Source organism: Chrysemys picta, chromosome 25, assembly GCF_011386835.1.
Source record: "Chrysemys picta bellii isolate R12L10 chromosome 25, ASM1138683v2, whole genome shotgun sequence".
Lineage (NCBI taxonomy): Eukaryota > Metazoa > Chordata > Testudines > Emydidae > Chrysemys > Chrysemys picta.
The window spans coordinates 13,503,172-13,524,348 of NC_088815.1; the positions used below are offsets into that span (position 1 = coordinate 13,503,172).

The window sequence follows — 21,177 nt, forward strand, 5'->3', positions numbered from 1 at the left end:
TGAGAAGTTATCTGGGAAAAAATCCTCTCGCCTAGCAACCTGGCCCCCTGTGTATGAAGCGGCGTGGATGGTGAGGAATGCACACTCGGTGCCAAACCAATATCTTTTCCCACATGAAGTGCCAGCCGCACCTGAACCGCAAAAAGGCAAAGCCTGCCACATCGCTCCGTTTGTCCAGCCACCGGGAACACTCTGCAGAGGAACGGAAGCTGCTGTTTCGCTGGGGAGAATACTTACTTTTGTTCTAGCCAAAATGGGCTGTAAAATTCATGAACGAAATAAATCTGGGTGCTGACAGTCGTTTCAGAATTGGTCAGGGGTGAAGACAGACAGAGAGCCATTGGTTGGGCTTAGTTTCTTTTGTTATTTTGAACATGTTGTAATAATAGCGGCTATACCAAACCTTCCCCAGAACGTAATTACTTGATAAACGCATCCTGCTTTAGCCACTTGAAATGTTGGAAGCTCTCAGGCACCTGGGGCCTGATTTTCATCAGGGCTGTGGACCTTTCACTCCTGATGAATTCAGAGCTCAGCGATTGCTCAGAATAGACTACCGAGATGTACAGCCATCTGGGAGCCCCATCCATGGCCCGCCCATAGCAGGCGATGCTGCTCGGACAAGGAGAAAGGGAGGCACCCCCTCCTCTCCGGCACAAACCTTCCCAGGGAGCAGTTGACTGAAGGCCACACAGAGGTGCCTTAGCTTCCCGGAGAAATTGTCCACGCAGCCTTGGGTGTTGGGGAGTTCTGGCAGCTTGCTTGACCAGGGCCAGAGCTTTCTCTTCTCCTTGCAGAGAGGGGCTGCGGTGGTCACGGCTGCAGGTTATTACATCGCCGTCGTGTTTCATGGCAGCTAGAATTTGTTTCCTATTTGTATTTACATTTCCAGGAGGGTCTAGAGAGCCCAGTCTCTGCCCCAAAGAGTTTGCTATCTAACTAGGGTGACCAGACAGCAAGTGTGAAAAATCGGGATAGGGGGTGGGGGTAATAGGATCCTATATAAGAAAAAGACCCAAAAATCGGGACTGTCCCTATAAAATCGGGACATCTGGTCACCCTATATCTAACTAGCCAAGACAGGGTCATTATCCCCGCTTTACAGATGGGGAACTGAGGCACAAAGAGATGCAGTGACTCGCCTAGCATGGCCCAGGAAATCTGCAGCAGACCTGGGCCCCAGTCTCTTGGGTTCCATCTAGTCCCCGAGCCACAGGGAAGCCTTCTTCCCAGGGGGAACTCTGTTTTTTAGCCTCCCTGTGTGGAGCCTGAGATCACGTCCTAATCCTGAGAACCCCGCCTGAGCTGAGCACCGACACAGCTCGTTACACCGATGGACGCCCTCTCCCTCCCCCACCCAGCACAGGCTGTGAACATTTCCCATCCCTAGACGGCGCCGTGTACCTCCGACCTACAGGGGGCGCTGTGCAGAACAGACCGGCGCTCCGCCTGCCTGCCCCCACTCTGTGGCGGGAGAGCAATGCTCTCTGGGGGCTGTAGTCCAAGCCTCCCCGGCTGCGCTATAGAACGCGGCCAGGGGTGAGGGTGAAGAAAACTACATTTCCCAGGGAGCCTTGAGGCAGTCCCTGCATGCATGCATGGACTCTTTGCAAGAAGTTGTGGGCTGGGGGCAGGCTGCTCCTGCCCTGAGATGGTGCATTAGGGGTGCAGGTTTCCATTGCAATGGCTGAGTGTGCGGGGGAGATAGTGTATCAGAAGGAGGGGCACCAGGTAAGTGATGGGGGGCAGGTTGCAACCCAGATGCGTCAGACTCTGGAACTGCTGGAGATCCCCACTGGGCTTCAGGCCCCTAGAGTTTGGCCTCTAAAATCCTAGGGGAGGTGGGTTCCTCCCCAGACTTTTTTTTTGTTGGGGGTGGGGGAGCTCACAGATCGGACTCAGTGTGGCGCCCCCTCCCCCTTGCAAAACAAGGTGAAGAATCTGCACTTGAAAAAGTTGGAGTCATTTATTTTGCTGCTTTACCCTAAGTTCAAAAGGGGGAAATGAGAGAGCTGGGTCTGCCCCCTCCCCAGAAGGGATTTTAGCTGCTGGGGGCTGGTTAGAATACCCTGGAATCCAGCCCTAGCTGTGGGGTGCAGTGGGGTGGTTGCACCCCCTGGAGAAGTGGGACACCAGCGGATGCAGAAGTCTGGTGGCTATTATTAGCATCAGTATAGTATTTATTTCCTACCCTGGGGATTGTACCCGATGGAGAAATGCCAATAGACTTCTTGGTTTGAATATTACAGCAGTGACACGGATTGGTTTGTTACAAAGGTTTCAGCAGTGCCAAACCTTTTTACTTGTGGGGTTTTTCTTGGCTGGGGTTTTAGAGGAGTGAATGAGCCCCTGGCCCATGTTATTGGGGAAGGGTCGGGGGGGGGGAGAAGACTGCTTCCCAGCTTGCTTTGGGATTTGTTTACAAGGGGCCCTGATCCTGCACAGAACTAAGCAGGTGCTTAACTTTAAGCCTGTGAGTAGCCCTGCTGAGTTCAGGCAGCACTCGTATTTACAGTATGGCCTAGGGGTAGAGCAGTGGCCTGGGTTTTTATTCCCAGCTCTGCCGGTTTCACGCTGCGTGGCTTTGGACTTTTCCCATCTGTAAAAAGGGAAACGCATACCTGCCTTGTACTGCATGGCAAAGCCTGAAGTGTCATTAATCTCCAGGGGGGACGGTTTAACGTGTCCAGGCTAATCAGGACTGTAGCTTTTCAGGGTAAGACTCGGGGGAGGTGCCGGCTGCTCTGGGTGAACTCCCACTGGCATGCCTTTACTTTCTTATCTCAGCATCACCAACCCCCAGCATACACAATCATGAATCAGAAAACGTGAGATTGCCTTAAAAATACTAAGATTTGGGGTCCTTTTTTTTGTTTGGCTTTCTGAGGCTTGAGATTTCTGGGCTCATGCTTTCAAGCTTTCCTCTGCAACTCGGTGGGCTAGAAACAGTTTGGATTTTTAAATGGAAGCCGAGATTCTCTTGTGATCCCGGGATCTCAAGAGCTTGGGAACTTTCAAACCAGACATGTGAGTTGGCTGGGAATAAAGAGAACGTTCCTACTTGCAAGTGCTAAGGGCTCGATTCTGCGGGAGTTGGCGTTACCAGGTCCCGGTACAGGATCGGGGCATGCGGTTGCCTCTCTGCCTGCCAGCGTATGTCATACTCTCTCTGGGGAGCTGATTCTGGTGGCTGGACGCAGCCCCGTGTTATGTAGGCGATCCTCTGTGACGAGGTGTGTGCTGTTTTCAGATTGCAGACTGCGCCGCGTCCGACGACCGGGCTCTGATCTGCTCCTACGACCGAGCCGTCCGCTCCTATAAGGTGAGGCACTCGGGGTCTCCAAACCAAACTTCTGGGGATGCTTCCCCCCCCCTCCTTGTTGGATGTGCCCCCCAAGCTGCCTGCTCCAGGTCTCGCTGACCCCAGTCCCCATAGGATTGGGGCAGAGGCTGCAGTCTGTGCTCCCTATGGGGCAGTGACCTGGCTGCTTGCCGAGGTCTGAGAGCTGCCTTTGCCCGCCTGCTCTGGGATGTCACCTCCCTCTCCATAGCTGATGCTCCCCCAGCCCAGCGGGGAAAGGTTGGTCCTTCCATCCTGTCTCAGGAGGGCGGGGAGACAGAGCAGCTGCTCCTCCCAAATCCCCATCCTTCTCTCAGCTGCCACAGTATCTCCACCATTGCAGGACACCCTGGGTGCTGGCGACAAGGACCAGGCATCCAAGAGCTCCGAGTCCTCAGCCTCCAGTGGGGCCGAGAGCGAGGGAGATGTGGAGGAGGAGGAGGAGGAGAAAGAGGAGGAAAGCTCCCAGGTGAGTACAGAACAAGAAGCGATCTGTTACCTGCTGTAGAACGAGCCCATCCTACTTCTGTTGGCTCCACCAGGACAGGAGAAACCATTGGCATCAGGTAGCAAACTCAGCTTTGGGGGTGCTGGTTTCTGTCCCTTTAAGGGGAGGGACTCCTCTTGGCTCCGCCCCCATGGTGAGTGAGGCTCTCTCATGTGCCCTCTCCTGGCCACACAGACTGTGCACACCCAGAGGGGAAGGGGCCTGTGGGAATCTGGAGAGGGGTGAGGGCAAGGAGTTATCCCTGGGGTTCTGCAGGAGGCTGCAGGATCCAGCACTGGGGTGGGGGCAGAACGTGGAATAGAGCAAATGCTGCACTAGCGTGTGCATTGCACAAGGATGGTTCATGCTGGGTAGTGTGGGCTACCGCCCATCCGTTACCTGTGCTGACGCGCGTCCCTGCCGCGGCCCTGAGGCCCTGTCCCTGTGTCTCCCCGCAGTGGAAGGTGGGTGACACCTGCTGTGCTGTCTGGTCCGGAGACGGGCTGCTCTACCCGGCCCGCGTCGTCTCCCTGAGCGAGGACGGGGACGCCTGCGTGGTGGAGTACGAGCACTACGGCAATCGGGAGGAGCAGAGGCTGCGGGACCTGTTCCCCCCCGATGGGAGTCCGGACAACTCGCTGGAGCCCCGGAGAACGGTGAGATGCTGCAGGGTGGGGCTGCGCGGAGCCACCTGGCATGGGGGGGACACTGGCGGGGTTAGCCAGGGCGGCCTGGTTCACCCCCCTTAACCTGGGCACTTTGCCCACCCTACGGGGGAACTATCTGCTCACAGATTCACCCATCTCAATGGGAGGGGGTGTGGTGTGGTGGTTAGAGCACAGGACTGGGAGCCAGGACTATTCTCGGGGGTGGGGGGAGTGTGGTTGAATGGTTAGAGCAGGGGAGAGTGTCAGGACGCCTGGGTTCTGTTCCCAGTGCAGCAAGGGGGATGGGGCCTCGTGACCAGAGCCCGGGTCTGGGATTCAGGACACCTGGGTCCGATTCCCGACACACCGCAGAGCTCTGCCTCCCTCTGACGCTGCAGGGGGAGGTGGAAGGTGCTGTCCTGAGCTGGGGTTTGGCCGGGACCCTGAGGCAGACACAGACTCTGGGGCCCCGGGGGGTCCCTAGCAGCCAGGCTGTCTGTGTGATGGGCTCTCGGGTGAGCCCCGGTTGGTGCCGCTCCCCAGTGGAAGACGGGCGACACCTGCAGCGCCATCTGGTCAGAGGACGGGCTGCTCTACCCGGCCACGGTGCGGTCGGTGGATGCCGCGGCAGGGACGTGCCTGGTGGAGTTTGTCGGCTACGGGAACAAGGAACAGCAGGCGCTGGAGGAGCTGCTGCCCCCGTGCGGGGCCGTGGATGGGGACCTGGGCAGCTGGAGGGTGAGTGGCCCCCCTTGGGAAGGGGAGTGAGGGCCATTAAAGGAGCGGCTGGGGTGTGTGTGAAGGGGGCTCTGTTAGTGAGGGACTGATTTGGGGGAGGGGAGATCTTGGCTGTAATCACTGCAGCAGCCCCGAGTCCCCCATTAACTTCCCTTCCCCTTAACTCTGCCCACTCATGCGCCCTCCCCCACCCCGTTTTTCTCTTCATTTCCCTTTGTCCCCCCGATTGCCCCCAAAGCTCAGTGCTAGCAGGTGCTGTGCTGCAGGGGGCAGGGTGGGGGGCTCAGTAGGGGGCGCTCTCCCCTGCAGTCAGTATCCCCGTTTCTCTCCCTTGTCTGATCCCCTGCCAGCTCTGTGCCTCCCCCCTTCTCTGTGGGATCCCCTGGGGCTGGTGAGGGGGGTCGCAGGTCTGGCACTGTCCCTGCTGGGTGCTGGTGGCAGTGCCAGACCTGGCACCGGGCACGGCAGGGGGCACTCTGCTCTGATCCTTGTGTCTCCTTGGCAAGGCTGAAGTGGACACCCCCGGAGTGCCCAGGGGACGCAGCCCCAGCTTCCCCCGCGAGCTGCCCCACGGCTGGAGGAGGCAGAGCACGAAAGGGGAGTGGGCGCATTCCTTCCCCCGGCTGCCCAAGGTGAGTGCCTGGGATTGCCCCCGCAGGACAGTGACCTGGGGGAGCTTAAACCGCAGCCCCCTCCCCACATGTCCCCGCCCCCCTCGCAGGGAGACGAGCGCAAGCTGCAACCTCAGAGCCCTGCAGCTAAGCAGGGTTTGGTCTGCACGGGACTCGAATGGGAGACTGGGGGAGTCTGGGGGGAAGCCCTGGCTGCTGCTTGGGAACGAGGTGTCTCAGAGAGGGGAGCTCTCCCTGGGGGGGGTCAGTGCTGGGCTGCAGGAAGTAGGGCAGGGGACCCAATAGGGGGCACGGTCCGTTTAGAGTGGGTGCTAACTCCAGTGCCCACCATGGCACTAGGGGGCGCTCTCCCATGGCAGTCAGTGCTGCCCCAGTACCCCAGGGTGGAGTTGGGGGGTGCTGTGCTGCTGGGAGCAGGTTGGGGGGGGGATGTCAGTTCTGTACCCGTGCCGTAGGGGCGCTGTGTCAGTGTTGCCATCACACGGGCGCAGTGCGCTGGAGGGCCTGGGCCCATGGCCCTTCGAGCAGGGGCTTAGCCCCTTCTCCTGCCCTGGCCACGTTCCATCCCCTGTACCAGGGCCCCCTCCCCACCTAGCCCAGACCCAGGGGGAGGGGAGGGGAAGGATGGGGCAGCCCATTAGGGTCTGGCAGCCCCACTGGGGTTTTGGAACGGCTGACGGGAGATGCTGGGATCACACCGTGGGGCCCTCTCCATCCCTGGCTCGCTGGGGTCGCATCCCTGTCCTCTCTCTGGGCTCACGCCCGCTGGGCGCACTCTCTGCCTCCCTTTCAGAGCGGCTCCTGGTGGCCCGGTCCCTTGCTGCCCTTTGGCCCCCCGCCCCGCAGATCCGCCTGCCCCCCGGTGAGTGTACGCGCTCCTCCTTGGGGGCCCGTTTCTACGGCAAACTGCGAATCCCGCCCTGCGGGAAAGGGCCTGGGCTGGAGGAGGGGGCAAACCAGTGCAGAACCCAAAGCCTGGGGGCTGTTAAAGGGCAGTATTGGTAGTCCACGGCCGTCTCTGGTAGTCCACGCTCTGGCCAGACTTCCAGGGCCAGCTGCCATCCTGCAGCATCTGATCTCGGGGTTGCCAGCCCCCCCGAGCTATGAAGCCAGTGACCACCCCCCTGAGCTTGCCATGAACCGCCAGCTTTGCCCAGGCTGTCGCTACCCTCTGTGGGACATGAGGGGGGAGCCCTCCCCCCGCAGGCTGGAGCACAAAGAAGCCACTAGGTGGTGCCAGTGGGCTGATGATTTGTGGTCACTGGGGGGGGGAAATCCTGGCAGGCGAGAGGGGGGCCCAGAGCCGCCACTCTGGAGCCACTCGTGCAGGAGGGATCCGGTGAAGCTCCCGGGGTGAGCGACTCCCCTAGGGGACGGGGGATCTCTGCAAGGGCAGGTCCCTGACCAGGAACTCTGCTGTGGCTTTTCCAGATCGTCCCTCCCCCTCCGCCACTGCTTCTGGACCCACTGTGCGCAGAGGACGAAGAGGGGGGCGCCCTGGCCTGCATGCTCCTGGCCTGGTACATGAGCGGGTACCACACTGGCTTCTACATGGTAAGGCCTGGCCGGGTGGGGATCTGCCCCCTTGGCGGTGGGGCTGTCTTGCCCCTCTCCCCGGTGCTGCAGGGGGGGAGCCAGGGCTGCACCGGCCCCTGGCGGTACCACCACCCCCTTGCTGCGGAGGGTGGCTGGCGGTGCTGGGCGTGAGCCGTGCTGCCTGCAGCTCTGAGTTTAGCCTCGTGGGATGGAGCTAAATGGGGGAGGGGCTCGCTGGGACATGGGCTGGATGTCCTGAGGGGCTCCCCTCACTGTAGGGGGCTTGTTGGCCGGGGCGCTAGTGGGCAGAGGAATGGGGGTGCATCCAGGCACTGAGCTGGCACGTGCCTGGGGCTGGATTTGAACTGGCAGCCTTTGAGTGCTACGCGTTAACCCTTTCGTGCCTTGCAGGGACTCAGACAAGGCCGGGCGGAGGCGGCGACCCCCCCGCCAAAGCAGGGACCACGGTGGAAGAAGTCGTCCCCACACAGTTAGGGGCAGGTTGGTTTGCACCGTGTGGATATGGGGGTGGGGTGGAGGGAGATGAGATGCTGGGGGTGTTTACTGGGCGCTGGCTCCCGGCTGTGGGGCAGGAAGTGATCGGGTCCGTGTGGCACAGGGCTCTTCCTCGCCCCCAGATCCGCCAGTGCCCCTCAGTCTTTATTCCCCCCCCCCCCCCCCCCAGCTATTCCACCAGGTGCCTGTGGACGTGGCCAGTTGTGCCAAGCTGCGCCGTGATGTGGCTAACCCTCCACTGAGACCCTTGGGAGCGGATGAGTGCCCCCCACCCCAGGGATCTCTAGGGCAACCCACCCTCTGCTACCTCCACAGCCTCCTCCCCTGTCTGAGCGGGGAAGCTCTGGGGGAGCCCCCCAGCAGGGGGCAGCGGCGTCACCTCGTCTCCTCCCCCGTTCCTCCTTGCAGCTGGGTCTGGCTCCTTGCTCCCCCTGGCGGGCTTGAGGCAGCGGCACCGTCGGCCAGAGGTCTCCGCACTGGCGCCGGCGCTCATGCTTCGAGGACTGGGACTCTGCAGTGCCGGGTACCCGCTCACCGGGCACCCCGGGGAGGGAGAGGACGGAAGCAGCCTTCGTCCCGCGCTGGCTCCGAGCCCGGCTGCAGTCCTGGGGGTGGAGGCATCGCTCCCCAGCGGCCGGCGTGGGCAGACGGGATGGCTGGCACCCATCGGCGGTTTCCAATAAAAGGGGTTTGTCAGACCCTGTGCTCCAGGGAGGTTATTGCTCTGGACGGGTGGAGTGGGAGGGGGGATGGCGGTGGGCTCCCGTGTTTGAAACATGCTCACTGGGTCCGAGATGGGTTAAGGCGCTGGGCTGTGCCCTACACCCGTAGGAGTTCACACCCCTCCAAGGCTGGGTGGCTTTTCAGGGTAGCGGCCATGGGTGGGGGTCACTAGGTGCAGTTCTCGAGCCTGTGACACACGGAAGGAGCAGGCTAGACGATTGGATGGTCCCTGTGAGTCCTGGGTTCGAGTCCTGGCTCTGCCACAAACTCCCTGGGTGGCCTTGATCAAGTCGCTGCATCTCTCCGGGCCTCTGTAAAATGGGCAGAATGCTTCGTGCTGTGTCTGGGCAGCCCCCAGTGCTGCGGTGCCTCAAGGAGCTGCCGGGGTGCAACGCCGCATCAGCCCCTCGCCCCGCTCGGGCCTGTGAGCATAGGCCTGGGCTGCACGCTCTCTGCACATGGCCTGAAGGGGAAGCCAAAGTCCTGCCTGTACAATCATGAGCCCTTTGTAAATGCAAGGGTTTGCCCTGGGGCCTTAAATCTCCCTGTTGCCAGCTTTTCCCGTAACTTTGGGGCACGCTCATGGGGTTACTCTTCTGGGGTGGGAGGGGTCTGTAATTCTCTCAATGTGCTGCTTGTGTCACTTGTGTTCTCCAGTGGAGCTCTCCTGCAGGCCCTAGGTTGACACACACACGTTAACAGAGCGTGTCTGAGCGGACTGGGTCAGGCAGCACTCCCACGCTGACCCCTTATGCCCCTGGACTCAGCGGGCTGGGTCGAGCAGCTCTTCCCAGCTGTCACCCTCCTATGCCCCAGGTTCAGCACGTCCCTGTCCCCTTTCACATTACAATTGTTCGGGTCGTAACCCACTTGATGAGCAAACCCCACAGGATTTTTGGGGCGCTGCAGGGGTCTTTAGCTCAGGTAGGAGAAGCGTCGCTGTAGAGTAAAACACAAAAGAGAGAGAGGGAGGGAAGCAACCAGCTTAACCATAAAAGTGATTTAGTGCCAGGAATAACCATACAAGGGGAGCCAAACAAACAAAGCAGCGACAATAGTAAATCTAGTTTAGATGTGATTACAAAAATCAAGTTTAGAAAACTACACCTAGAGTAGGAAAGAAAAGAGAGCGGGAGAGAGAGCTGGGTTCTCACCGCTCCGTGAAGCTTGGATCGAGCGGGGGTCCCAGGTGGTGGTGGTAGCTGGGGGTGCGGAGTGCTGGAGACAGGCCGAGCCCCCAGCACGATCAGTCAGGAGAAGATGAAGTCCCCATGGAACTGATGCAGAGTTTGGATCCAGGTGTCAGAGCACTTACTGGAGCGTGGGTCGGGGTGTTTGTAGCGAAAGAACAGTGGTTCAAGGGAGAACACTGGATTTGTTTGTGGGTAAACTGATGACTGAGAGGAGTAGATCGAAGTTGTTTTGTTCAGGCTAGACAATGGGAACTGCTCATTTCTGGCTGTGGATGGTGTTCCGTCCAGGGAGCTCACGAAGCAATCTGGCAGCTTCAGTAGTTTGGATCCCAATAACGGATTTATTACTAGACTCGGTCTGATAACTACTGAGCTGGGCGTGTGCAGGCGGGTTCATTGACATCTGGAGCAGAGATCCCCCATCATGCACTGCTTCTCTGCTTTTCTGGTCCCAGAGTTCTGGGCGGTTCTTGCCTTGGAATCTCTGTTCTCCATTCTGTATGCTAAGGGGCATGCCTCCCTGTCCCCTCTTTGATGCAAACGAGGCTAATCCGGGGTTTAGGCGTCTCCCACGGCCTTTTCATTGCTTTTTGTAAGTCTGTCTTCGGATCGGTTTTGGTCCAAGCAGAGGCTGGGAGGGGGATGTCCTTTGTGAGCCAGACAGGTTGGATGCTGCGCCCTGGTGCCCCGAGAACACAGAGCTGACAGGTAACTTCCTCCGCACTCCCAGCCCCACATCCTCACCGGGACGCAGTAGCCTTGGGTTGCTCCCCATCACTGCTGCTCTAGCTTGGGGCCCCAGCGGGGACTCTGCCCTCAGCCCCTGCTTGCTCCCCCCGGATCCTTCAGCCACAGCACGGGGCGGGAGCCGGGAGAGGCTGACGGAGCCGCCCCCTCGGGGACGGCCAGTTGATTCCTCCGGCACTCAGCGGCTAACTGCTGCCAGGATTTATGGCTCGGGGCCCGGCTGCAGGTGCCAATAAGGACTCAGCAAAACAAATCGTGTTTACAGCCAGCGCTGATCTCAGCCGGCCGGGGGGCTGGGGACGCCTGCCCGTGACGCACGGGGCCTGGCCCTACGGGAGCCTGCTCCGCACTCAGGCCTTGTAACCCCAGCCGCTAGTGCCCCGCCCCTGCCCCCAAATCTATTGCAAAGGAACCGAAACCCCAAGCTGCTTGGGTGTCACCAGCTCCCCCCTTGGAAGATGCCCACACGGGCCCACTTGCAAAGCAACTGTCCTAGCTACACAAAGGGCTGCCTTGCTCTCTGGCCGGCCTTCCCCGAACGCTGGCCCGGGTGAAACCCTCTGGGTGTGGGGAACTCCCTGCCACTAGATTGGGCTGATCTGCCCAGCCAGAGCAGAGTGCCAGGCCCAGCTCTTGGCATGGGGCTCCCTGGGGCAGGGGAGATGAGGCCGTGCTGCCGGCATCTGACAAAGTTACTCACCCGCGGTCTCCCTCGCTGCAGCAGGGCTGAAGCTTGCAACCATCTGCTGGGCTCAGCTCTGGGGCTGCTGGCGAGGGGGCAGGAGGCTGAGAAGTCGCAGGGCGGTGGCGGGGGGAAGTAATGTTTGCTCAGTGAATTGGCTGCCCCTGCCCTGGGAGGGTGACGGCTGAGGGGGCGTGCGCAGACCTCGCTGCTCCCGCGGGTGCTGGCTGCGCAGAAAGCCTGCGTCACTGTTTGCTCGCTCCTGGGAGGATGTTCTGGGGAGGGGGAGTCTGGCTGGTTCGTTTCATTGCAGCGCCGGGGCCCTTTGCTGGGGCGACCTGCTCGGTGGCCGCACACGGGCGTTCACATCCATCCTCAGCGCCTGCGAGGCGTGATCGGAACATGGAGAGCCCAGCGACAGCTGGCACCAGCTGCGGCAGCAGAACGTTCCTCCTCCCGCCAGGCAGCCGGGCCTCGTCTTCACCCGCCGTGGGAACGACACGAGGCAAAGTTCTAGTGAGGCCTGAGCAGTTTGTAGTTCCTCGGGTAGCAGGTCTAGGCCGACGCACGGCTCCCTGGCAGCCCCAGGACAAGCCCCGTGTGCACAGAACCGACTTCCCGGCCTGCACCCGCTTGGCGCTTCCCTGGTCTCACCCGTGGCCCAGGTGGCTCAGGCGCTGTCTACACTACGGCGTGATCCCCCTGCTCGTGTGCAGGTGCAGGGGAGTGAACAGCCATGTAGCGGCCCTGGGGGCACAGCTGAGCCCATGACAGGTACAAGTCCCCCTGGCACCGGTAGGTACCTGCTCAGCGATGCAGCTATTTATACTCACGCTAGCTCATCGGCTTGTGTGATCAGCGCGGCGAGAGCACGTGCCCCTGGGCAGGGGACTCGCCCCCTCGCTCGTTGTCACAGAGGACCTGGGCGATGCTCTGGAACTGCTCCCCACAAAGCCAGTCAGGACTCTGGGGAGCCTCCTCTCCCTCGGAGCAGACTGTCTTCAAGGCAAGAAGCTCACACGGCTTCACCTCCTGGGTCTGACCTTGGAGATTCAGCATATGCCCCTCGGTGCGCTTCCCACAGCGCGTCCGCCCTGGCGGGGTCCTGGGGAAGCCAGAGGGTCCTGCCCCCCCACTTCGCAGTCAGACGTGACTCTTAGCCAGCCAGTAAAACAGAGGTTTATTAGATGACAGGAACACGGTCTAAAACAGAGCTTGTAGGTCTAGAGAACCGGACTCCTCAGCCGGGTCCATTTTGGGGGGCAGTGAGCCAGACACCCCCATCTGCACTTCTCTCCTCTGTCCCAGCTAGCTCCAAACTGAAACTCCCCAGCTCCTCCTCTCTGGCCTTTGTCTCTTTCCCAGGCCAGGAGGTCACCCGATCTCTTTGTTCACCTTTAACTATCCCCTTGCAGGGGAGAAGGGCCCCAGCCATTAGTTGCCAGGAGACAGAGTGTCGGCCATTTATGCACACTGGCCTTTATCCTACCTCCTAGAGACTTAAGAAATGCATAGGGGAAACTGAGGCACCCACACAGTATTCAGAGGAAACATTAAGAACAGTCCCATTTCGTCACAGTCGTAGTGTAGACGGAGCGCTGGAGTGCCCGGAAGGGATGGACTGGCTGCCCACTCTGGCAGCTCAGCTCTCCAGCCAAATCCGGCCCCACAGCTCCCCTCCGCAGCCAGCCCGTGATACCCGGCTTCCTCCTGAGGCCTCTGCCCAGCATCGGCTGGGCTGATCACCTGCCCTGAGGCCCTGCCCTCCCCCAGTGTCTGTACTTCAACCTATTCATTCATGTGAAAACTATAACCTGCCTCATTGGCCCCGGGATTTTACCTTGCAGGTGTTACTGTGAGTCCTGCAAGCCCATTTTCCCCCTAGCGAAGATGCACCTATTGTGGTCCAAGCAGGAGTATGTCTAGCCCTGGGGCCCAGGATGTCCCAGCCCCTAGATCCCGGGCTCATGGGACTGCCTACAAGGGCGTGTAGCCAATCAGCGACTGCTAGCAGCAAATATCTCCCACGGTCGGAAACGGGGCACTAGCTGGGGAGGGCTCTGAGTTACTACAGGGAATTCTTTCCCAGGTGTCTGGGACTTGCCCACATGCTCATGGTCTAACTATGTGGGCTTGGGCAGGAATGTCCCCCTGGTCAGATTGGCAGAGACCCTGGGGGCTTTTCACCTTCCTCTGCAGTACGGAGCAGGGGTCACTTGCAGGTTTAAACCAGTGTAAATGGTGGATTCTCTGTAAGTTGAAGTCTTTAACCCGTGATTTGAGGACGTCGGTGACTCAGCCAGAGGTCAGGGGTCTATTACAGCAGTGGGTGGGTGAGGTTCTGGGGCCTGCGAGGTGCAGGAGGTCAGACCAGATGATCACGATGGGCCCTCCTGACCTTACCGTCTGTGAGCCCCTGAAGGGCGACGTCACACAGCCAGAGCCCCATCACTCTGCACCGAGGGATGAGCCAGGATGTAGCCTTCAAAGAGAAATCCCTTCCCTGGCCTGTCTGCCACTTTCCAGCCCCCGCCACGCGCCCAGGAAATCCCGTGCTCCAGCCTCAGGGGCTGGCTGGTCCCCGCAGGCCCATTAGTGTGTGTGGGCTGGACAGCTCCAGTGATTTACCGTCGGGGACACAGCGTCCTGGTGGATCAGCCCTGATGCTTCTTGACAAGGTGGAATCGCTTTGCGATGAGGCTCTGGGGGTCCCAGCCCTGGCCCGTTTCATCCATTGATTTTCCACCCTTTGGAGTTAAGCCGCTAAGCGTAGCACCTGGGCCTCGTCTCCACCTACTTAAGACTCGCTGAGCCAGGCGGGCTGAGTTACGGCCTGTCTCTCAAGCAGCCTTGGCCCCATCCGTCCGGGTTCCTCGCAGAGCTTAGCGCCGAAATGAAACAGGGGTTTCACCTCCCCTCAACAGGCTCCAGCAGTCGGAGTCCCCGGCTCTTTGCAAGCATCAGTAACTATTGTACAGCCTGGGGAAACTGAGGCAGGAACGGTGAGACTGGCAGCGTTAGCTGGCGGCAATGGGATTAGAACCCAGCTGGTCCCGAGCCCCTTGGCTTGCGCTGCACCCCCTGAGCCAGGCCTACTCACCCTGCTGCCAGGGCTTGCTTCAGCCCCCGGCAGGGCCCGTGCCCAGCGCCGTGCCCGGGGCCCAGCGGCAGGGTGCTCCTGGCACATGGTCACCGCGCCCCACGGGAAGCCGGATGGAGGGGCGGCGCCCTGGGGCCAGGAGGCTAAAATCCATCACAGGTGGCCTGGTGCTACCAGACAGCCCCGGCCGCCCCCGCCCCCGGAGGAGCCGTTTCCACCAATCCGGCGCCTGAGGAGGTGTCGCTCCGCATTCAAAGTGCCGGCGAGACGCGGTATAAAGCCGAGCGCCGGTGGAGCCAAGGGGGTCACGCCGGAGCATCAGGACCATGGCCAGCTCCCGCCTCTGCCGGCTCTGTCTGGGCTACTCGCTGCTCGTCCTGCTGGCCGCCGGCCAGGAGCCCCTGGGGCCCAGGGCTGCAGACAGCAAAACCCAAGAAGAAAAGGACCTGGTAAGGGGGCGAAGGAGCCAAGGGACGGGGGCGGCGTGCAAGGGGCTGCCCTTCTCCTCAAGGGCGAGGTGGGAGATGGGGCGTGTGGCTCAGGCGCTGAGCTGGGCCTCCGGGGTCGTTTCCCGGCCCTGCCACTGGCACCAGGTGCCCTTGGGCAAGTCGCTTAGGCTGAGATTTTTGTCTACGGCCGTGCCCAGCGCCCATTGAAAACCCCTGGCAGCGGGTCCCTTCACCGCCGCCCCTGGAGGTGTGATTTCCAGCCCACGCAAGTGCTGATCAGGCCAGCCCTGGGGCTAGCTGCCCCGAGCACAACCCTGCCAGGGACTCTAGGTCGATACTGCTGGTTTTAGCATGCTGGGTCTGTCAGTGCTTGCCTGCGCACCTCTACCCCGGCTGGCAATCACAGCGCCAGCTCAAAGGGTAGATGTACTCTGGTCTCTTTCCGGCCCCCGTTCAATAGCATGGGCTCAAGTCCTTTGCTGAACCAGGGTAATGCTTGGGTCTGGCAAGGATAAAGTTGATGCTCGGGAGGCACTTGCATGCTACTGCGATCGGATCAGATAGCTAGAAAGGGGCTTCCTATGTCCAGGACAAACAGGCTGGCAAGTGTCTAGGGACGTAACAGTGACAACTGGACTCTCCTCTCTCCCAGACAGAAATCAGTCACGGCTGTTGGTTTGCTAAAGGTTTTTCCGATGAAAACCAGGCACTTTCTTTAAAAAGCGGATTGGTTTTTATTGCACTGATTTGTAGCCGTTGTTTGGTTAAAACCAACATGAAACAAATAGTAAATATGCCATTATAGTTAGATTAAAACACACACAGCCTCCTGGTACAGACGGTAGCATAAAGACAATGAATGGATCCCACTGCTTTAGTGTCACTTTCATTTCTTGACCCTGGATGCAAATGTATTAGAGTGGGTGATTTTTCTGGAGCTAGTGTTTTAAACTTTTTAACTAGACTTTCAGTGCTCGAGGCGGGCTATTGGCAAAAGAAATATGGCTCAGGGCTCTGAATTTCTGAGCTTTCATGCTGTTTATTTGGTCTCCGTTTTTAAAGTTTGTCAGCAAATGGCTGTTCTAGTGCATGTAACGCTCCTTTTGTGCCACATTTTATCCAGGGTCTCAATACCAACAGGCCGTAGAGCTTCAAGGAGTTAAGGTAACAAGAGTTGATAGGGCCAGAAAGATACAAAGATACCTTCTCCCAGCCTGAGAGAGATCTACAGAGATCCCTGCTGCTCCTGGTAATAGAATGGGAAATAATACTTCAAGAGGCACTTAAATACTGCAGTAATAGGGACCATCAATACTGAGCGAGAGGGAGAGTATTTACTGTGTTGTCATAGCAGCTGGAATCCTGAACTCAGGTCAGGGCGCATTGTGCCAGGCGCTGCACAGATGCGCAGTGAGAACAGTCCTTGCTTTAAAGAGTTCCTGGTCTAAGCAGCCAAGGCCGAGAACAGGGAGGTGAAAACAAGAGGCATCACCCCCCTTTTACAAAGGCAGGCCCAGCTTTGGAAAGGTGCAGACAGGGACACGTGGGATTTTCAAAATCACCTATAGCTGCATCCTCCGTCTGGGCCTTGCCACGCCGCTTGCCCAAGGTTGCAGATACATGAGCTGCCCAGCAGGTGTTTAAGGGGTAGCAGAGGGTGGCAGATGGAACTGAGCGAGCGAACACCCTCTCTCCGTAACAGACCCCAGCACCCAGTCCGATTACACGCCCTCCAGCGTCCTCCTTCGCGGAGTGATGGCTAAAATCCTAAGCAACAGGAAAACACCAGTGCAGCTGCAGAATAAACATGCCTCCCTGCTGGGACGGGGGGTTTGAGGCTAAAGCACCAGGAGAACGCAGGAAGCACCAGTCCTGGTTTGTTGGTGCCACTGGCTGCTCCAGTCACCCAAACGACCCCCTAGAGATACTGATTCAGGGGCTTTGAAAGTCAAGTGGTTGGGCTTGTGGCTAAGGCGCAGGGCTGGCACTTTGGGGTCAGTTCCTTGGGGGAGTCACTGAATCGCTCGGAGTGCAATAATTCTGCCTTGCAGTGTGTATACTCTTTGGGGCGGGGACCATCTCTCGCTCAGGGTACAGCTATACTGCCAGTAAAATGTGATTACAGCGCAGGGCGGCACACCCGGACTAGCCTTGATCCAGCTAGCATGGGTCACAACAGGAGGGTAGCCGGGGCAGCTAGACTACAGACCCAGGCTCGCTGGTGGGCTTGTACTCTGGTTCCCAGCCCATGCCGCCATGTCCACACTCCCGCTGTTACCAGCATGAGCTAGATTTAAGCTGGCGCAGATAGGCCAAGCCGTGCTGTCCGGACAGATGTTCCCTGCGTGTCTGGGCAGCCCCAGGCGGGGTGAAGCTTTCCAGCCCACTTCAGTCACCTAAGACCCACTGACAATTCTTAGCACCCTAGCTCCATCGCTCAGGGTCGTGAGAAATTCACACCCAAGAGGACCTTCCCCCACCTCGACACTGCTAGGGGGGTGGGCGAATTCTTCCATCGACCAGGCTACTGCGGCTCGGGCAGGTGGAAGGGAAACCCTGCAGTGCTGGCAGGAGATGAGGACCCTGGCGCCCGCCCCACTCGCTCTCTCTCGCCCGCAGATTGACGCTCTCCAAGAGGTGCTGGAGAAACTGAAGACGGAGCGGCTGCCCTCCATAGAGAAGAAGCTGGGCTCAGTGGCCTCGGTAAGGAGCCTTTATTTCGGGCCCTCGCAGCTCGCTCCGCCCATGTCTGGCTCAGGGCTGAGGCTTTAACGAAGCCCTGGGGGTAAACGTGACCTGGCCGCTTTGCCCTGGGGAGGTGGTGAGTAAATCTCCCTGCAGCTGCGAGTGCCACCTCGGCACAGCCCCTGCCAGATTGCTGCGCCCAGCTCCCACGCGGGAGCCTGAATGAAGACGCCAAATCTTCTGTAGTGCCCAACCCCCAGCAGCCCCTATGGCGAGCAATGGAGACATCCCGTGTGCCCCTGCCAGTGAGAGAAGGGGGGGGGGCTCCCCTAGCCCTGCGTCCCCCCGCCAGTATGAGCAATGGGGGCTCTCCCAGCCCCCATGTTTGCCTCCTTGAATGATACGATGAACCCCCCCATTCTGCCCTGCCAGCGGTTACGCAGGCAGGTCTCCCAAGCTCTGGAAGCAGGCCAGCCATCTCCCAGCTCTCTGCAAACACAGTCCACCGTCCAGAAGGCCCCCCCATTCTTAAAGGGACAACACCCAGTAACCAAAATGCAAACAATGCAACATCCAACGTGGCTCCTGAGACAAGGTTTTGCCATATAAACTCCCTGTTTGGCCGCCGTAGATTTGTAGTTTCTCAGGCCAGCAGGGGCCATGGTGATCCTCTAGTCTCACAGATCCGGTTACTCCAAGGGCCTGACACGACAGTCGCAGCTGCGGTGTTGCTGGGAGTTGAGCGTGAGCTCTCGGGGGTGGCAGCCGTGTCCCATGCATATTTGCAGCTCTCTATAAGCCCTGAGAGAACGGATCAGTGCCTGGGAATGAGCTGTGGGCCAGGCGGGCGGCAGCTTTGAGCCAGGGGCATCCGCCCGGCTGTTCCAACCCGCGTGGCCCTTCTCTCCCCTAGTGCGATGCCGGAGAGCCGTGTGCCGTGAGGAAAGGAGCCCGGATCGGGAGACTCTGCAGCTGCCCCCGCGGGACGGCCTGCAACTTCTACATCCTCAAGTGCTTGTGAGGAGGACAGGACAGGGCGGGGGGACGGGGGCCTGTGGAGCAGCTTCTGGTCCTAATCTCTCCACCTTGCCTGTTTGGCAGCTGGCAGGAGGTGGGGTTGGTTTTTCTCCTGTGCTCATCACTTCCCCCACGGCCCTGAAGGCTCCCTCCCCATCCGAGTGCCTGCGATGGAAGGAGCTCTTTGTGCAAAGTGCGCCATTGCTTTGCTCCCATGCTGCCCTGAGGGATGCTAGGAGAAGCCAGCCTGGCCTGCTTTTCCACGGTGCCAAGCCGCTGATCTCAGTGGGGCCAGCAGCTCTGAGAATCAGCTCCCATGTCCCTTCTCCCCGCTTTCCCTGCCTGGAGATCTGGGGACAACGGTTCTCTGCTCAGTGCAGAGGGAGAGGCTGCTGGCTGCAGCCTCTCGTGTCTCTGCTTGGTCCCTGGCTGTGGGTAGAGTAGCCTGGGGGTTGCTCTAACATGGCCCCGAGGTACCAGCTGCCAGCACGCTGCTCTCTAGCCCCATCTCACCCTGCCGTGGCTCCTGCACAAGAGGCCATGAGGAGGCTAGCATAGGAGCCAGCCACAGAGACTTCAGTGCCTCCTGGGAATCTCTCATGCCAGGGGAAGGGAAGCAGGTGGACGAGCTTTGCTCCCAGGGGCTGGCAGCTGAGGCCTGGTCTCCGAGTTCTCGGTTATCTGAGCACCAGGGGCATCCCTGCAGTGCCAGTAGGGGTGGCTTTGGATTATCTCTCCCGGGGAGGAAGGAGCAGCAGGAAGAGGGGACCTGAGCAAACTATGCCACATGCAAACACCGGAGATGAGCAGAACATCCCCCCAGCCAATCATTCTCCCTGCTCCCTAGCGCCAGTTCCCTGGCTGCTGCATGGAACCTGCTTCCCCTGACACTGGGCAAAGAGCCAGGCTGTGCAGAATGGCAGGGGAGGGGAGGGGAGGGGAGGGGAGGGAGTGCTGGAGGCAATAGGTACTGAGAGGAAGGCTAGCCTGGGGGGTTAAGGCACAGGGCTGGGATCCAGGTTCAAGCCCCTGTTCTGCTATGGACTCCTGGTGTGACCGGGGCAACCTCACGGGCCGCTAACATGGATAATAATGCTTCCTTGGCCCATCGTGTCTGTTTAGACTGTGAGCTCCCCGGGGCAGGGACCATCTCTGACTCTGTGTTTGTGCAGCACCCGGACAACAGGGCCCCCATCGCAGCTGGGACCTCTGGGCATAGAGAATCAGACTTGGTTCCAGATAATCTTCTAGCATTCCCCACAGACAGCAGTCCCCGTGGGGGGGGGATTTTCTCTTGTTTCCAGATCGTATCGGCTTTAGCCCATCCCTGCAATTCAAACGGTCACCGGGAAATAACCAGAGACCAAGGCAGACCACAGCAGCAGCCTGCACCCACGGAGATACAGGGGGTGTTTGCACGGTCTGTGCTCTCAGCTGGTAGCAGCAGCAAAGAAACCTGCCCCCCGAGATACAGCATGAAGTGTGCACATTGACCACCCCTTGCAGTGAGCATCAGAGCTCCCCGTGCTGGAGCAGGAGGGCAGCTCGAGCTGCTGGTGCAACAGGAAAATGGTCACATTGAAGGCCCTGATTCTCCAGGTGTTTATTAGCTCCGGTGCCAGATGGGTACGAGAAATGTTCCCGAAGCAGCCTGGTAAAACAGCTGCTGTGCACTTTGCCTAGTTGTGCAAATGGCTGAACAAGGGGCAGGCCCAGGGAGGAGCAGCCCCCGGTGGGCAGGGAGCGTAAAGGAGATGGGAAAAAAATAGTGACATGGGCCCTTGTAGGGGTCGGTTTCTTTCAAAAGCTGCATCTGCCCTGAAATCCCACCCCTGTCCCGATTCATTTCCCAGAACACATTCAGCCTGTGGTGAGCCCACACAGTCATGGACGAGGGTGCTAACGCCAGGCCCCTATTAAATGATTTGTACTCAACCCTGTGGCTCACGCCTGCTCTTTTCAGCGATGCGCCGTTTCCACTTCCCTGCCTGCCAGCATCCCAGGGGACCCTCATCCTGCTCTGAAGGTTTCCCAGAACTCCCAGGCCTGCTCAATGCAGAGTTTGTCCCTGTGAAACAGCATCAGTTTGGGAAAACCGACAGTTCTAGCAGAGACCAGGTGGGGCCAACGCAGCATACAACATACAGGACCAGCCCCACTTCCACCCTGGGGGGTTGGACTGGTGGCTACCAAGCAGGACAGCGTGTATTTAGACCAGCCCCAGGGGTGCCTCTTTGCATCAGCGCTGGAGGCACCGTGAGGAGCTTTGCAGAGGTGTGGGCCCACGGTACCTAAATGCCCCTTGAAAGCATCTGTTGAGTTCTTCCTGGGTCAGCTGGTGTTTACGGCAGCACCTACGGGGACTGCTCAGGACCAGGGCAAACCCAGCCCATGGAGAGGTTCCAAGTGACCCCCGCAGGATGGGGAGGGTCTAGCCCCATCAGTACATGACTGTGTCCCCAGTCAGACTGGCCACACGCTGGGAAACACAGTTAGAGAAACAAGGAGCTTGTCAGAGCCTTGCCTGGGAGGAGAGTGTGGGTAACAAACGGTGCAGGTGCAACCTGCCCCTCCCAGCTCCCCCCCTCCGGCAGGGCTCACTTCCCTCCACAGAGCCAGCCCCTGACTTGCTACACAGCCTAGCCCTGGTCCAACGGCCCCTTCCATTGAATGCCCCCACCCAGG

General features: G+C 59.5%; 2 protein-coding genes across 3 annotated transcripts; both read left to right on the forward strand.

Moving 5' to 3' along the window:
- The first annotated feature begins 1,564 nt into the window (after nt 1-1,564).
- LOC101935840 (survival motor neuron protein-like) lies at nt 1,565-8,594 on the forward strand. 2 transcript variants are annotated; one of them, XM_024108110.3, is made up of 10 exons: nt 1,565-1,731; nt 3,251-3,322; nt 3,684-3,809; nt 4,286-4,483; nt 5,018-5,212; nt 5,719-5,844; nt 6,638-6,706; nt 7,276-7,398; nt 7,792-7,881; nt 8,305-8,594. In XM_024108110.3, the coding sequence occupies exons 1-9, from the start codon at nt 1,684-1,686 to the stop codon at nt 7,873-7,875; spliced, it is 1,041 nt and encodes a 346-aa protein (XP_023963878.2). In that variant the 5' UTR covers nt 1,565-1,683; the 3' UTR covers nt 7,876-7,881; nt 8,305-8,594. The 2 variants fall into 2 exon arrangements, with proteins under 2 accessions (XP_023963878.2, XP_065434593.1); XM_065578521.1 differs by lacking the exon at nt 6,638-6,706 and having other exon boundaries at nt 1,569-1,731.
- A 5,936-nt stretch (nt 8,595-14,530) lies between these two features.
- Nucleotides 14,531-20,427, forward strand: LOC101945477 (cocaine- and amphetamine-regulated transcript protein-like). Its single transcript, XM_005278923.4, has 3 exons — nt 14,531-14,790; nt 17,410-17,493; nt 18,389-20,427. The coding sequence occupies exons 1-3, from the start codon at nt 14,668-14,670 to the stop codon at nt 18,494-18,496; spliced, it is 315 nt and encodes a 104-aa protein (XP_005278980.1). The 5' UTR covers nt 14,531-14,667; the 3' UTR covers nt 18,497-20,427.
- Nucleotides 20,428-21,177: the final 750 nt, after the last annotated feature.